This window comes from Plodia interpunctella, chromosome 5 (assembly GCF_027563975.2).
Source record: "Plodia interpunctella isolate USDA-ARS_2022_Savannah chromosome 5, ilPloInte3.2, whole genome shotgun sequence".
Classification (NCBI taxonomy): Eukaryota; Metazoa; Arthropoda; class Insecta; order Lepidoptera; family Pyralidae; genus Plodia; species Plodia interpunctella.
The window spans coordinates 8,094,371-8,108,978 of NC_071298.1; the positions used below are offsets into that span (position 1 = coordinate 8,094,371).

The following is a 14,608-nucleotide window of genomic DNA, read 5'->3' on the forward strand; positions in this document are numbered from 1 at the left end:
AATTTATACTAGGAGTTATGAAAGTAAAACAAAAATTGATGATTAAATAATTTAATGAAACTCTTAACAATCCAATACTGATAAATTAACTGTGTTAGATAATATTACCTAATGTAATTGCACAAGTTAGCAGTATCATGACTGCGGCAATGTTGAATATTTTATGAGATTATGAATTAACCTTAATACTCGCTGGTGCTACTTTTACAACCAATGCTAAAACGATATACAATATGTAGCCCTAATTATACGGGAATACATATTTAATAAGGTATTGAGATTTGCAGTTATAACAATTTTACAATTTTAAAATTTTCAGTTTGTAACGATTTCCTTGTTAGAAAATGCAGTTTGTCAGAACCATATTCTAGTATTACGAATGCTAATAGAAATTTAACATTAAGAAGAGTTCCGAGTAACATTATAATCATCGAATCTAAATACACAACAACCGGTACAATATTGGAATGTATAACTAAAACCAGTACATACAATTTAAAAATTTTGAATATTTAGATCGAAAAGTCCTATTTTAATAATACTAGCGAATATTAGCTACATAGAAACATTTAGATATTATTAAACTATCGGTGCATTAAGTTATCTGTAAATATGGGGCAAGTTATAGAGCGCGTTCCGAACAATTGGTATTATGAAATATCCATACAGTTTTTCTAAAATCTAGCATTTGGCATTAAAATAATGAAACAAGCATTAGGCTAATGAAAAAAAGTGAGCGCAATTAGAATTATGTTGATGCGTCCTGCTCTTTTAATCTCTAAAATAATAGCTGAAATTTTCAATAGTATGTTTTACTCACAAATAACGACTACGGTTCTTCAAATTCACAATACAGTTCCTCCTTCAAAACATGTTGCAACATGAATGATCAGTCTATTGTTAGATACATATAGTATCACCATAATAAAAATGTTTAAACATCAACTCGTAATAATAATAAAAAGAAAACAATATTATAATCTTACAACTAAATATCAATCTTTTGCAAATTCAAAACATTATAACAATATATTCTACATACTTGCAACAAAATTTATACACAAATTTCAGTTTATAATTCTTGGATATCACAAAAAATAGACACGTTTTTATAGGTATAATATGAGTCACGGAGAATAGATATTTTAATGTAACTTTAGAATAAAAAGAAGTATAAGATCATAAAACCTCACCTATTTATCACATTGTACTACCATAACATCAAATCGCCAATACTCTAGCCTATTCTTGGTGTCTATCCCATCAAGAAGTTGTAACATGATCATGTCAGATCCTTACAACGTGATCATCCCCTACTATGTCAATAAAATGCTAATTTTGAAAATCTATTAAGTCAGCACTAGACAAGGCAAAGTTACTATAAAATTAAACTAGGCGGTAAACGTTCGAACAAGCACATATATGCGTGTTGTTTAACGTATATTTCAGCTTATGGTAGTTGTCGACAGATGTGACGACATTTTATAGATTCCTTATCTCGACCGATCCTTAGTTACACTGTATCATTTTCCGTCAAGTTTTCAGATGTTCATAGCATTTATGTTGAAAATAAACCATACCGTAAATGCGCAATGTGTGGCACAAGTTTAGGCGGTGAGGGAGCTGAGGTCGGAGAGGAAGGTGTCGGGCGTGAGGATGTGTGAGGACCCGATGATTACCTCCCAGTTTTTGAGGGCGGCCGTCACTTCGTAGCCGCAGCGGATCTCCGAGAAGCATACTCCTGTTAACAAGACACAGTCGAATTACCATAATAATGTTTTACTGAAAAATAATTCAAGGTTAACAATATTTAATAATCTTGAAATTTTCTGTAATTATATATGTCTGCTTTCGTTTCTGACTGGTTCCAGTTAATCATTAAATTCGGCGAATTCGAATTTAATGATTAACAAACTGGAATATGTTGGAAAGAAGGCATCTAAATTTAAATGGGTGGGCGAAGTGTGCCGCATGCATTCAGAGCGATGAATCTAAAAGACAATTTATTTATGTATAAATTGGTACATATACCTACAATGGTTCGCTGGTATTTATAATCAAGCATTGATTGGACAAGCAAAATATCGTGGCGAAGATCGTAAGTACTTTTTAATTGATTTTATCAACACGCCTATCGTAAATAACTTACCGCCAACAATAAACACGAGAAGACGTGGAACATTCTTGATGGTTTGCTGAGCTTTATCCTTGTGCCAGTGCCCATATCGCACACTGAAACAAATAAAATTACAATGACATAATTCGGATTATTTTACTAGCTGCCCGCGTTAACAGGTGACAATTATGTATTTTACCTACAATATGGTAGCTAAAATGACAATAAAGTGAACACTCTGTCGTATTGATATTGTATGGATTTCTTTATATAAAATCTAGTGAATTTCCAATGTTCTGGGAGGGATTTCGACGACTGTGTGAAGTGGAAACGAAACAGGACGTGGAAACGAGAGCGAGAGAGAGAGAGAGAGATGATACCTAGTGGGCGCCTGGTAGCCGGAGGTCTGCGCGCGGCCGGCCAGGAACGGGAAGTGGCGCTGGTCCAGTCGGTCGTCGATCGCGTCCTCGATTATGTCCTGCCGACATTGTAGTGGGGTTAAAATACTTTTACATCTCTCATGTTCGGTAAGTAGGTCCTTATTACCCCCAAATGGGGCTTGTAAGTGACCAATTAGCGCTCTAGGGTAATAATGAAGCTAGAAAAGCCCTAGGCGATAAGTAATTAAAAAAAACCACTTCACTCTTTCATAATGTTCGCGTATATTTAACCATCATACTGGCAATAGACATCACGCATTCTGCCCAACGACCATTTCTTCTTCATTTCAATATAAATTTTAACTAATTAAATTACCTTTAGAACGGGTGTCCATCGCGACATTTGGTAAGTTTGTTCTGTGATTCTCTCCTTTCTCGGCACTTGATATTGCTTCTTTCTGTTGCCCTGTAATAAATAGTTTAATAAGTAAATGACAAACATATAATAAGTCCATATAAAAAGTTAATCTATTATGCTTTTACATTTAAATATGTTGGTTGAAATTGGGCATGGTGATAATTAAATGTATATAATTGACACAGAAGGGGCTAGAAGTTTGGAAATTAATAAATTATGAGATGTACAATGATTTTTACAAACTTTAACAAGATGAGAGATTGTAAGTATATATTTTGCACCCATATTCTTATTTTATATGACCTTTCTTTATATGGTTGATGGTTAGATAATAGCTTTTAGCATTTAAGTCTGGTTATTGCATTTTTACAGATTGTGCATTAAAGTTGAAATAAAAAGAAAATGAGACACTCGGGCACGCACATCGACGACGACGTTGAGGCCGAGGTTGGCGAGGTTGAGCAGCGCCTGCTTGTCGGAAGGCTCGAGCTGCGCGTGCGTCACCAGCTTGTTGAGGTTCTCCTCGGAGATGCCGTTCTTGGACATTATGTACAGCGCGATGATGCGCATTTTGTTGAAATTGGTCACGTTCTGCAACAACAACGTTACGTGACACCCGAAGCAATCGCGAAACGTGATATCATATATACTACTAATAGAATATATTATCTAAGACGAGTTCGTGTAGCCCCGCCCTATAATAGGATTACTCCATATTCTCCTGTAGATGTCGTACAAGGCCACTAAACACAGTCTTGGCAGCAGACAGGCAACAATATCATTCCCCAAGAGGATTGACGTAAGGCAGGCGGCCGATCGTCAAAACAGAATCTTCAAAATTGTAAGGTTTATTTCTTACGCTGACCTCACAGCCCGAATATAACCAGGAAGAAGCGAGAATGAGAGAAACAGAGTATTTAAAACTACATAATATTGCACTTTTTACTAGCCTTTAATATTTCATCATGACATTAAAATATTTTTCTAATATGAAGCATTCAAGATTTCTCGCGTTTAATAGCGAAATATATTCATTTACCTGGTCTAACAGTACAGGCACAATGCTCCTCATGTGATCCTTGATCTTCTCACCTTCAGCATCGGTTCCCATTGCCAAATCCTGAAATATACATATTTTAAAATGCATTTTTGTGACATGTAGAAGCTCTGTTAGCTTAGGTGGCCGTATTAATATAACTCATACGCTATTAGAAATTGAATCGAACCTGTTCCACTTTGCAGAGTTTGTCGACATATCCCTGATAAGCCTTCATGCAATCTTCGGCAAGCTTCAGATGCGTCGCGTACTTCGACAACTCCTTCTGGTACTGAGGCATTTTCTTGATCATTTGAGACAGGTCCCGCATTGATTGTTTGTCGCCTGAAATGAGAATAAATAGAAATAAAGGCTTTAATTTGTAGACTCATCAATATTCATCTCACCATCCCAATATTGATTTTTCTATTGTCATGAACAAACATTACTTAACGATATTTGTTAGTATTAAACAATAAGAAGTTTTGACCAATAAAAGAGAAACTAGATTTAACGACAGGTAATTAAAGCTATTGTGTATCTTTGGGAATGCGTTACGTGAAATTGTTACCACGGTTTAAACGATTGGGATAAAAATTCCTGATAACGCGACGTACACTACTTCCTTCCAAAAGTAATGCTAACAACAATAACAGACATTCGCTCACCACCACCCATGCGTTTGGATTCAGTAAACTTTTTCAGATTCTTGGTGACGGATGTGGAGACGACCGCTATGTGCTGGTGCCGCAGTTCTACCCAGAGCTCATCATTCTCGTCCAACAATACCTCTTTCATTTGCCCTTGAGATGCCTCGTATCTGAAATAAAATACACACGACATGTTATTTTTCAAGACATCGGCCCAGCGGTTTAGCCTTTTTTAGTTTAGGTTTCTATTGAAAGCATGATACACAGACGGACTCGCATCTATAATATTATTATGTATATATTTACTTATAGACGTCATTTTCAATGGGCAGCAGATCATAGGCCATGGCTTGCAATGTGAGCTCGTGCAGCAGCGGCGACACGCAGTCGAACCCGCGGTCCAGCACCAGCAGCTGCGACCGGGCCTTCTCCGGGCCCTCGCCCATCGTTGGCTCGTCAGCCTGATAATTAAAAACACCATTTTTTGTAAAAACACTTATACTCCATTTTCATAATTCATACAGTTAACTGTTGGCCTTGATACTGACTTCACAGGCGCCTATGCCTAGACTGCACTGCCCTGTCGTTAAGCGTCGTCGAAAGTCGCAAAGTCGGTGCTTTTACTATATAAAAAAGTATGTTAAATCAGCAAATCAAATAATATTTTAGCCATACACTCTAAGATTGATTGATTAAAGGATTCACTGTATATAAGTACCATAAAAAGTAATGTATTGTAATGCATATAGGCAAATGAAAACATAAGTTATAAAACATTATGTGGAAATATGTAATATTAAGTAATAGTATAGCCAATAGTCTCGGGTGTCACTTTTAGATAAGTCATATATATTAACTAAAAAAGAAAGACGGTAATGCAAACCTTGTATGCATCCAGCTTCTGTTGAATCAGCTGGGCAAGCTCCACATTACGCTCCCAGTCACTGAAACAATACATTGTTTTTCTAATAATAGGTATTGTTAATAAAATGTGCCTCCTTAGAAATTATGTAACCTATTGCAATTAATTTCACTCATTTATAAAATTTTACCTATGAAGATTTGTTAGTCGCACCAAGCAACTGAAGCCTCGACAAAAAATAGAAAAAAAAAGATTTGTCATTTTCCTTGGAAGTAAATACAAAACCTAACTTTCACTTAAACATAAAACACAATTATAATGTCAAACTTTATGAGCTTGAGAAATGAAATGTTCATCTATTTTTTAAACGTAGAAACAAGACAGTAACAATATAAGAACACGTACCTGCGATAGCGCACAGACGGATACTCTCCGAGTGTGGCGCAGAGCGTCGCAATTTGTTCGGCGATGCGCTCCATGTTGGCGTTGCGTGTTTGCGCCAGTGCTGGGTTGTACATGCACTGGAAGGTCTCCGGAGAATCCAGGGAGAACACCTGTGAAAGAGTAAACGTAATTATGTTTTGAAATGATAAAAAGTTTTTAGATTATCTTTTTTAAACTAGCTTTTCCCTTCGGCAACGGCCACATGAATTTCTCAATCCATAGATTAAGGGCAGCTTAGGTCTTTGTATTTAATTTCAAGATGCTTCTATCAGACAATAGACTATTTATTCTATTGTAGTTTTTTCCTTTTGGTTTATAGGTAAACTATCTGCGCCCCAGGGCTTCGCTCCCGTGGGAATTTCGTGATAAAAAGTACCATATGTGTTATTCCAGGTTATTTTCCAGTGAACCAAATTTCATAATAATTAGTCTAGTAGATGATATGTGAAGAGGTAACATACAAACTTACTTTCGCATTTATAATATTAGTTGGGATACATTTATAATATTATTTGGATATATACTACTAAGAAACAATAATGGTTTCATTACGAAAAATATGTTAGATTAATAAGAATATTCACCTGGCTTTCATAAGGCAAAAATGCGATGTTAATTTCCTTCAGAGTTTTGATTTTTCTTGCAGCCGAAGACTTACAGATTTCATTGAATAATTCCTCAGGACAAACTAATGCAGCGTGTAAAACAACATAGCAAATATGTTACAATTCTTCATTAAAGTTTAAGAAAAAATAAAGAGGAGACATCCTACAACGCGTTTTTTTAAAAATAATATAGACAAACCTGTTGTTCATATGGAATGAAAGCTATGTTGATTTCCTTTAATGTTTTAATATATTTAGCTAGTCGACTACGTGATATTTCATCAAATAATGCATCAGGGCAAGCTGTAAAATGAAAATAAAATAAAATTGTAAACGCAAATTAAAAGGAAGCATGAACATAATATGAGAGTACTATGAGTAGCACTTTAACATTACTTGAATTTTTGTTTACAGGGCACATCACAGAGTCAAAATATATTGACACAATAAAAATTTACAATAGCTCAAAAATGTTTTATTACAATTTTGGTCTCATTTCATAACTTGTAAGTATATAGATGATTATGTTTTAATTCTAAAGGATCCATGTATTCTGCAATGAGCCTTGTTAGGATAAAGAAATATTGAATAAAAAGAAAAATCTAATTTGTTATGTCATACCTTCGGTAAAGAAGACATGGGCAGCTTTGTACATGATGCGGTTGCCCACTGAGAAGTCATTGATGAGGGCATGGACCGACTTCTCACATGGTGTGATGAGATAAATACCATCCATGGTACAAAGTGGTTCTCTTTTCTTGTGAATATCTTCTACCACTGAAAATACATATATTTAAATATAGTCCCTATGTATGCTTAGATCTATGAACACAGCATACACTTGATGCAGCTAGATGGAGTGATTCAAGGTTTAGGTGTTAAATTTATTATGATTTTACCCAAGTGTATGGATGGACCACTAGTTTGGAATAACTCATAACTATAAATCAGGTACAATAAGCTATTTGGCTTACTGATCCATGATATTTTTACTTACAAGTAATGCCTTCTGCAGAAATATCATGCATCTTGCAGCATGCAGATACCATTCTCATGGAGAGTTGATCCACTATCAAGATCCTCCATTCGATGCGCTGGGACTCCTTTCCCTTGGGACCGCGATAGCGGATCACCTCATTCATAATCTCTGTAATAATCCATCAGTATTATAATTTTAGTTATAAAATTTAATAAAAATTTTAATTAAATATTGTCATATCTACAATTCTTCATTCTGGTGAATGACCAGCAACAAGTCATGCTGGTGAGCTGCAAATACTTATTGCCATAATATGGTGTTAAAAATCATACTCAGAATCAATTGTATTACTAAATTTATCTTAGCTGTGGCTCTTGTTTTTGCATTCATCTAAACAATGCCACAACAAGCCTTAAATTCACAAAGCATAGCAATATACCTATATGTTATCGAAGCAGTGAATGACGTAAAGCAACACCCCACCCCACTGCCATGGATGACACAAAAAAATCAATATTTGAACTATGTTTTCAGGCATTATCTGTACATAATTCTCATGTACATTATTTGTAAGGATCAACGTCGTTATTATATGAACAATTCAGCCAGTTTTATGTGTTTTACATAAAGTAGTAACTTTACTAATATTATTATCAAGGTTTCAACGTACAGGAAATCAGCCTGATGTTGGTATAAACCAAGAATTGTATTTTTTTCAGTAAGTTTGTGTCCAAATACTGTTTATATTTTTAAACGTTGCTAAAATTGTTAACAAGTTAAATAAATGAAAAATTTTATTTGTATTCATCATGAGAGTGGGAGTGTTTATAAGATTAGTCATCAATGTTGATTCATGGTGTACAATAAAACAAATATTATAAATCCTAGGGTCCAAAATAAAATGAATATCCTAATAATAAATAGTTATCCACTGATATCCAATTAAATTATATTTATTTTTACTTACTTTGTCCAACAAGCGCTTTTAGAGCCATCTTGAACAGTAGACTATTTTTTTTTTCTTTTATTATCTGTCAGAACGAAGTTTGGCAAAGGACTACAATCAAAATGCCATAAGAAGAAACTACTTGTTAAGTTTTATGTTTACTACATATTGATGATTAATATTCAATTTATTATAGAAACATCGATATGGATTATTCATTCAAAAAACTATATAAATACAATAAAAAATGAGGCAGAAACACATCACATGGCCCATGGCACAGATTATATATATTAGGCGAGTCAGGCACGCGCGTGGTGACAAGAAAATGGAGATCGATAAAGACAAACAGAGACAAAATATATCGCTTTTCTTTTCATTGTCGTAGTACTCGTCGTAGCAAATCGTAGCAAAGCAAGATCAGAAGTTTAGTTTTTTGTATGCTTACTACGGATGTGGATGTGCTAATGGTTAGCTAGACAAGTCTATTGCACGTTCGTATACAAAAACTTTTGTAAAATATTATGGATGATTGTTTGTGTTCAACGAGATCGATGAAAAAGGTAAGATTTTTATTTTTGTTAGTTTATTTTAATATAGGTACTTCAAGTTCTTTTGTTTATATTACATCAAAAAGAAAACGTTTATATTTCAAAGTTGATAAAACAAAACATGATGAAGGGTTACAATTTTTAAAAAGATTTATAAAACATGAAGTATTTTTATCAATGAAATGCTTATGAGTTATAGAGGGACTGTAGAAAAAGCGCTTTTACACCGGCTCAGATATGAAAAGTAGATTATTATTACATAAAAATAAAAATAGGCGATAAAATCACGCAATCGCAAGAATTTGAAAAAAAAATTTGTCTGTCTGTATGTTTGTCTGTTTGTACACGCTAATCTTCGGAACTACTGGACGGATTTGAATGAAACTTTTTTGTTATATAGCTGTTAAGCCTGGGTAACATATAGGGTATACATTATTTTGAAAACTGGAACACCAGATGGAGAACAATGTTGGTACAGCTAAACTATAGGAAATATAGAAATTACGACTTAACAAAAATTGTTCTGTCTGATGAGCATTTTCTGTAGAGGTATAAAAATCGAAGATCTGGAACACATGAAGAAGAGTTATAATAAACAGAGTAACAATAAGAAGAGTTCAGATAAACTATAGAAAAAATATATAATATATATTAGCATCTTCTATATGTATAGGTATCGTTACATTTATCTGTACAATTATATTTCTCTAATAATTTTGACTCCTTACCAAAAATTGTTCGGCCACGCGAACGAAGTCGCAGGCATTAGCTAGTCGGAAATAAGTAGCTTTTTATTCGAGTAAACAAATATTATTTATAAAATACTAGCCGCGCCCCGGGGTTTCACTATAGTATAGTATTAGTATAGTATAGTTTCAGTAAGTTTATAATAGAATAGGTAAATAATGCTAAATAGGTAAATAGCTACAAATTTCAGCTTACAATAGTATGCAACGAAATTTTCGATGATTGACAAAGTGGTTTTTTCTTGGCAGCAGTGAAAGTGAGGTGCCGCGTTCGATGAGCCAGCTGCTTGCCAGCCGCTGTACCGATTCTGCTGCAGATAGTGAAATGAAATGTAGTGTTAATGTGATTGGTTCCCAATTCAGAACTCTTTAGTGATTGATATCAAAAGTGTTGTGATTGTAAATGAAATATGAGGAGCAACGACTTGGTGGTGATACCATATCCGTGCCGTGCCGAAGGGTGGCTGGATAGATGCGGTGAGTTATATTTGTAACCTAGTCAATCCTGAGTCTGCATTCTGTCATTATTTATCTTCGGCTCGTTTATATTTCAATTGCATTGCGTGTTATTTGGGGCGATTTACGTAAGTTGTGGTCGTGGGTGTAGCCGATGACTGCACTACACGCGTGCATTATTACTAAAGGCCACATTCTTTAACAAACCTAAACATGCGTTTCCTTTATGCGTATATCTTTAATTTAATTTTAAATTTAAATAAAAAAAAGTAATTTATTTTGAAATTTTTCTGTGATGGTTCCTAAGATTTACTGTTAATATCGAGATTTCATGTATTGTAGTAGTAAATAGAAATATACGTATTGAATAACAACGTATTATTTTATGATAAAAGAGGAGAAAAGAGGTTTCGAATGAGGCGACTCAAAGTCCCTGCGGCATAAATGATAGATAACTTGACTCTTAATTTATATTCTACTTTTTAGATAGTTTCATTAGTTCTTATGATTTTATATCGGTAATTGCGATATTGTACCGTGGCGGTTGTCTCGTCGTCTTCGTCTCCATCCGGCAAATATAAATATTGACTTGACGCCAGTTACAGTTAATTGCTTTAAAGATCCTAAATTGATCATTTGTGCTCATTTGCAATTGGCATTGTCGATCAATTTCATTAAATTTTAAATTATTATTATAGTAGCCTAAGACAATTGTTTGTGTAGTGCAAATGTATTCCTAATCATAAAGAAAATCTCTAGAAGATTTAGAGGCTAGATTGCATAAAAAAATATCATATATAATTTCCGGAAAAAAAATCGTGTGATATGAGACTTCAGTTGGTTACTTGACTGACGATGTCAGATATATATCTGCTTATAATTCATATTTCCATTGTTATTCATGCAGGTCCATCTAACTAATTAGTAATAACTTTCCTACGCCTGGCCGGACCTTATCGCCAAGAGAGCAGCAGGTCGCTCGCGTATGCCCTACTTATAGTGAAAATTATACGTCGCTGTGGTTTTCTATCGAGTTTCGGTCCACCACGCTGGCTGCAGTTGATCGGCTCGCTTTCTATTCTTCTATAATTGGGCGTTGTTTCAGATTATATAAAGGAATATACAAACCGGAGGATATTGGCAGTTGAGCATTGAAAAAGATTAGCTAAATAAGAAATTTAAAAGGAAATGTATAATATTTTAATTTCGTAATTCCTTCTGAGCTGGATCTACCTAATTCTGAGTATGAAGTGATCGACAGATCATGGACGGACAAATCATACTTACATGGATTTTATATTTGTTTTTTTTTTATATATAATAATAATAGTCATTTATTTGCCTTAATCAACAAAGTATGTTAATACATATAGGTACAAAAGAAGTACAATAAAGGCCGGCTGGTCCATCTTCCTTCCGGGAGGTTATCCCCGAACTAGACAAAGGTCTGTATCTGTTTATATGTAAAATGGATCCTAAAATGTGTCGAACTTACTGAAGTAGTGTAGGTAATTTAAAAAATTATAATAATTGAATGCTGTAAACTTACATAATATTTTCAAAATTACTTAAATTCAAAACTGTGATCATTTAGATAATACTATATACGGTTCAAGCAAGAACTCAATTTTCCTGGTGACTTGCCGACATACTTATAAGTTTGAATGGATGGAAGATTTCGTAGTAAAGGCGTTTTTGTTGGTGATATCATCTTTCTTAAAATCAAGCAGGTATACACTTCATATTGAGGGCAATCTACTTTAGTCTACAATTTTAGTAATTGTATAAGAAACTACTTGCAAATACAATGTTAGTGTCCGTGGAATGATAAACCTCTAATTTACATAATGTTGAACTTACACACACAAGAAAGTGATTGCTTCTAGCCACATGGTGATAAATATGCTCACATTATTAGATCAGTAAGTAGAGTTAATACTTATTCATGTGTAAGTGAGTATTGTAATATAAGCTCCGTTAGTTTGTTGCTGTTGGTTGGAGTGGCCGGAGCACGTGCCGCGCCTGCCAATGACACATCAGTAGAAAGTAAACTCTCGCGATACCTCTATGCCCAAGCGCAATGTTGTCTGCGCCTGACATTATCCGGCCTGGGAACTATTGTATTAACGAAAAACATTAACAAAATAATAAAACACTGAACTTTCTAATGTGCCTCTAGCGTTGACATTATCGCATTTTATTACGTTGTCATTCACATGACCCACGTAATTAGTTAATGAGCTATTATACAAACTTTGTTATGAGATTTGTGGCGACTACTCTTGAAAGTTGAAATTTATTTTTATTATTGTAAAGATTGCTACAGTTTAGTTCCAAGATAAAATAAAACAGTGTGATTTTCTCATGAAAGTCATACTCTTATATATGCATCTTAACTGCCTCACAAATCTTTGGGGTGGAAAACTATGGGGTGCGTGGCAAAGTATTATAATGAGCGCTATATTGGGGTACATTTTGGAAATTCGTGCACAATTATACTCCTCCGGAAGTTAAGTTGAAGGGGGACCCTTCAATTGCCGGACTGTCGTACCGTAAATCACGCTAACTACTAGCAGTGTCCGACTCTTTATCAGTATGATACCCATTTACCACATGAATTGCACCAAATCTGGCAAGCGGTGCTATAAGAGTCTATGATGAAACTTGTATTGATCTGACGTAGACAAGAAATATTTTAGGGTATGGCAATGATTGGTCACAGTTACAGTTATTTGTTCGGGTTAGGTGCGCCAAATGACAGTTCATCTGTGTACACACCTACCTACAGCCTGGCCTGGCATTGCATCACATACAAAAGTAGGTACCTAAGTGCATTGCGCAAACCGACATTTCCTTGTAAGTGGAAGTCAAACTGTGTAAATATTGAGGTGTATAAAGCCTTTCCAATTTTTTCTTTGAAAATATTTGTCAGGAAAGTAAACTGTCCTATTTTATACTTAATTGATAAATATAATGATTTGTAGTAAACTAGGAGACTAGCTGCCTATATAGTTATTTTGTATATTATATTATTTCGGATAGTCGAAATGTGACATTGAATTTTATATGACAAGTTATACATGAGTACGATATAATTAAGTATGTGATGTATTGAATAATGATATTATATTATTATACTACTTATATTTACAAGTTGTGAGGTCGTGGGGCATTCCTCCCACGGTCACACAGCTTATCAACACAACTGGAGCAGGGCAGTGATACAATGAATATACCTAGTCATATTTTCTATCTTCTACTACACATATGCTTCTTCTTCTACATATTTTAATATTCAGACTACCAACTCAATCTTCAAACTACTTAGAAATAACTTTCAAATAAAGAATTTTACACTCGAAATTATTTCGCATATATGTAATGTTGCCTTTTAATTTTAACTGACCTGACGCAAGGTTCACGTGTGATTGAAATTACTACGACTGGCCAGTATTCTGTATATCTATGTATATATCTCTATAACATTTTATTAATGTTTTTAAGTAGAGACACTATTACTATTATCTTTCTACAGAGCGATTTATAAACCTTACCAAATCTCAATAATTGACTGGTCATTGTCATGTTGTCGTCACGTTATGAAATGAAACTGTATTAGAAATTAGATACAGAACACAGTGAAGATTAGCGATGGTGTCAACGGAGTAGTCTGTGCGGAGTAGTCCCTGAGATATAAGGTATTTCAGGTGATATCAGAATAGAGCAAAAATTACGGTAAATTGTCAGATAACCAGCAAACACAAGTTAAATAACATATTATGTGACTGACTATTTAGGAACCTAGAGACTTCTACATTTATCAATGCTAATGATGATAAATTGTTTTAGCATTCGGAGTGACCTGTGACATACAAAGAAATACAGAAAGATAATATTAAAGCAGTTTAGTTTTCAGTTCAGATTGATCGAAAACACAAGTATCAGTAGATTGTTACAGGTGAGTCGAGGGCCGTTGAACCGACACCTGTTGCGGCCGAGTGTTGCATCTCCAGTTACCATGAGAACACAGTTATGAAATCAATACTCTGCAGCTCAGTATATGTGGGAGAGAACAAATCACTGTGTATTTTTATCCTACATTTTATAGTAATGCTGTAAAAGTTACGTAAAGCAGAACGGTTGAAATCAATGAGAAACTTTGTGCCACGGTGGTGATGGCAACGCAATAGCGTGATGTCACGACCTCGAGCTGTAGACAAAGAATTGTTAATTCACATGCACCCCTGAGCAATCTCAGATGGAGACCTCTTTCGTTTCGCGCCCTCCGACATCCCCTGTGCATTGAGCCTGAGGGCAGCGACCGCCATGTCGTCATAGGAAGCGCACCCTCGTTACCATGGCAACGCTCTTCCCGCGTACATTATTGACAGACATCAGAAAATAAAATTTTTACAGATT

At 34.7% G+C, this 14,608-nt stretch overlaps 2 protein-coding genes across 4 annotated transcripts in view; one reads left to right on the top strand and one right to left on the bottom strand.

The window, feature by feature from the left end:
• Positions 1–35: 35 nt before the first annotated feature.
• On the bottom strand, positions 36–8,615 carry Rop (Ras opposite). Of its 2 annotated transcripts, none has more exons than XM_053745362.1 (15): positions 8,458–8,615; positions 7,509–7,658; positions 7,133–7,288; positions 6,491–6,594; positions 5,868–6,016; positions 5,484–5,544; positions 4,907–5,061; positions 4,619–4,770; positions 4,141–4,295; positions 3,954–4,034; positions 3,338–3,505; positions 2,873–2,962; positions 2,497–2,594; positions 2,150–2,232; positions 36–1,741 (listed from the first exon to the last, which is right to left on the bottom strand). In XM_053745362.1, exons 1-15 carry the CDS (start codon positions 8,483–8,485, stop codon positions 1,608–1,610), a joined length of 1,764 nt encoding a protein of 587 aa, XP_053601337.1. In that variant the 5' UTR covers positions 8,486–8,615; the 3' UTR covers positions 36–1,607. The 2 variants fall into 2 exon arrangements, with proteins under 2 accessions (XP_053601337.1, XP_053601335.1); XM_053745360.1 differs by lacking the exon at positions 6,491–6,594 and adding an exon at positions 6,711–6,814.
• Positions 8,616–8,857: 242 nt separating this feature from the next.
• The window catches only part of raskol, a 118,850-nt gene continuing 113,099 nt past the window's right edge, over positions 8,858–14,608 (top strand). For both annotated transcript variants that reach the window (XM_053745348.1, XM_053745349.1), the window contains exons 1-2: positions 8,858–8,999; positions 9,983–10,210. In XM_053745348.1, the coding sequence (XP_053601323.1) occupies positions 10,144–10,210 (67 nt within the window). In that variant the 5' untranslated portion in view covers positions 8,858–8,999; positions 9,983–10,143. The remainder of the gene's footprint in view (positions 9,000–9,982; positions 10,211–14,608) is intronic.

What these genes read in the sequence shown, in the direction of transcription:
- Rop (XM_053745362.1), bottom strand. Translation starts at nt 8,485, where the DNA reads ATGGCTCTAAAAGCGCTTGTTGGACAAA. An exon ending in TTTTGCCTTATGAAAGCCAG is followed by an intron (nt 6,017 to 6,490) that starts GTGAATATTCTT and finishes ACTCTTTCACAG; the next exon opens with GTGTTCTCCCTGGATTCTCC. An exon ending in AACTCTGCAAAGTGGAACAG is followed by an intron (nt 4,035 to 4,140) that starts GTTCGATTCAAT and finishes TGTATATTTCAG; the next exon opens with GATTTGGCAATGGGAACCGA.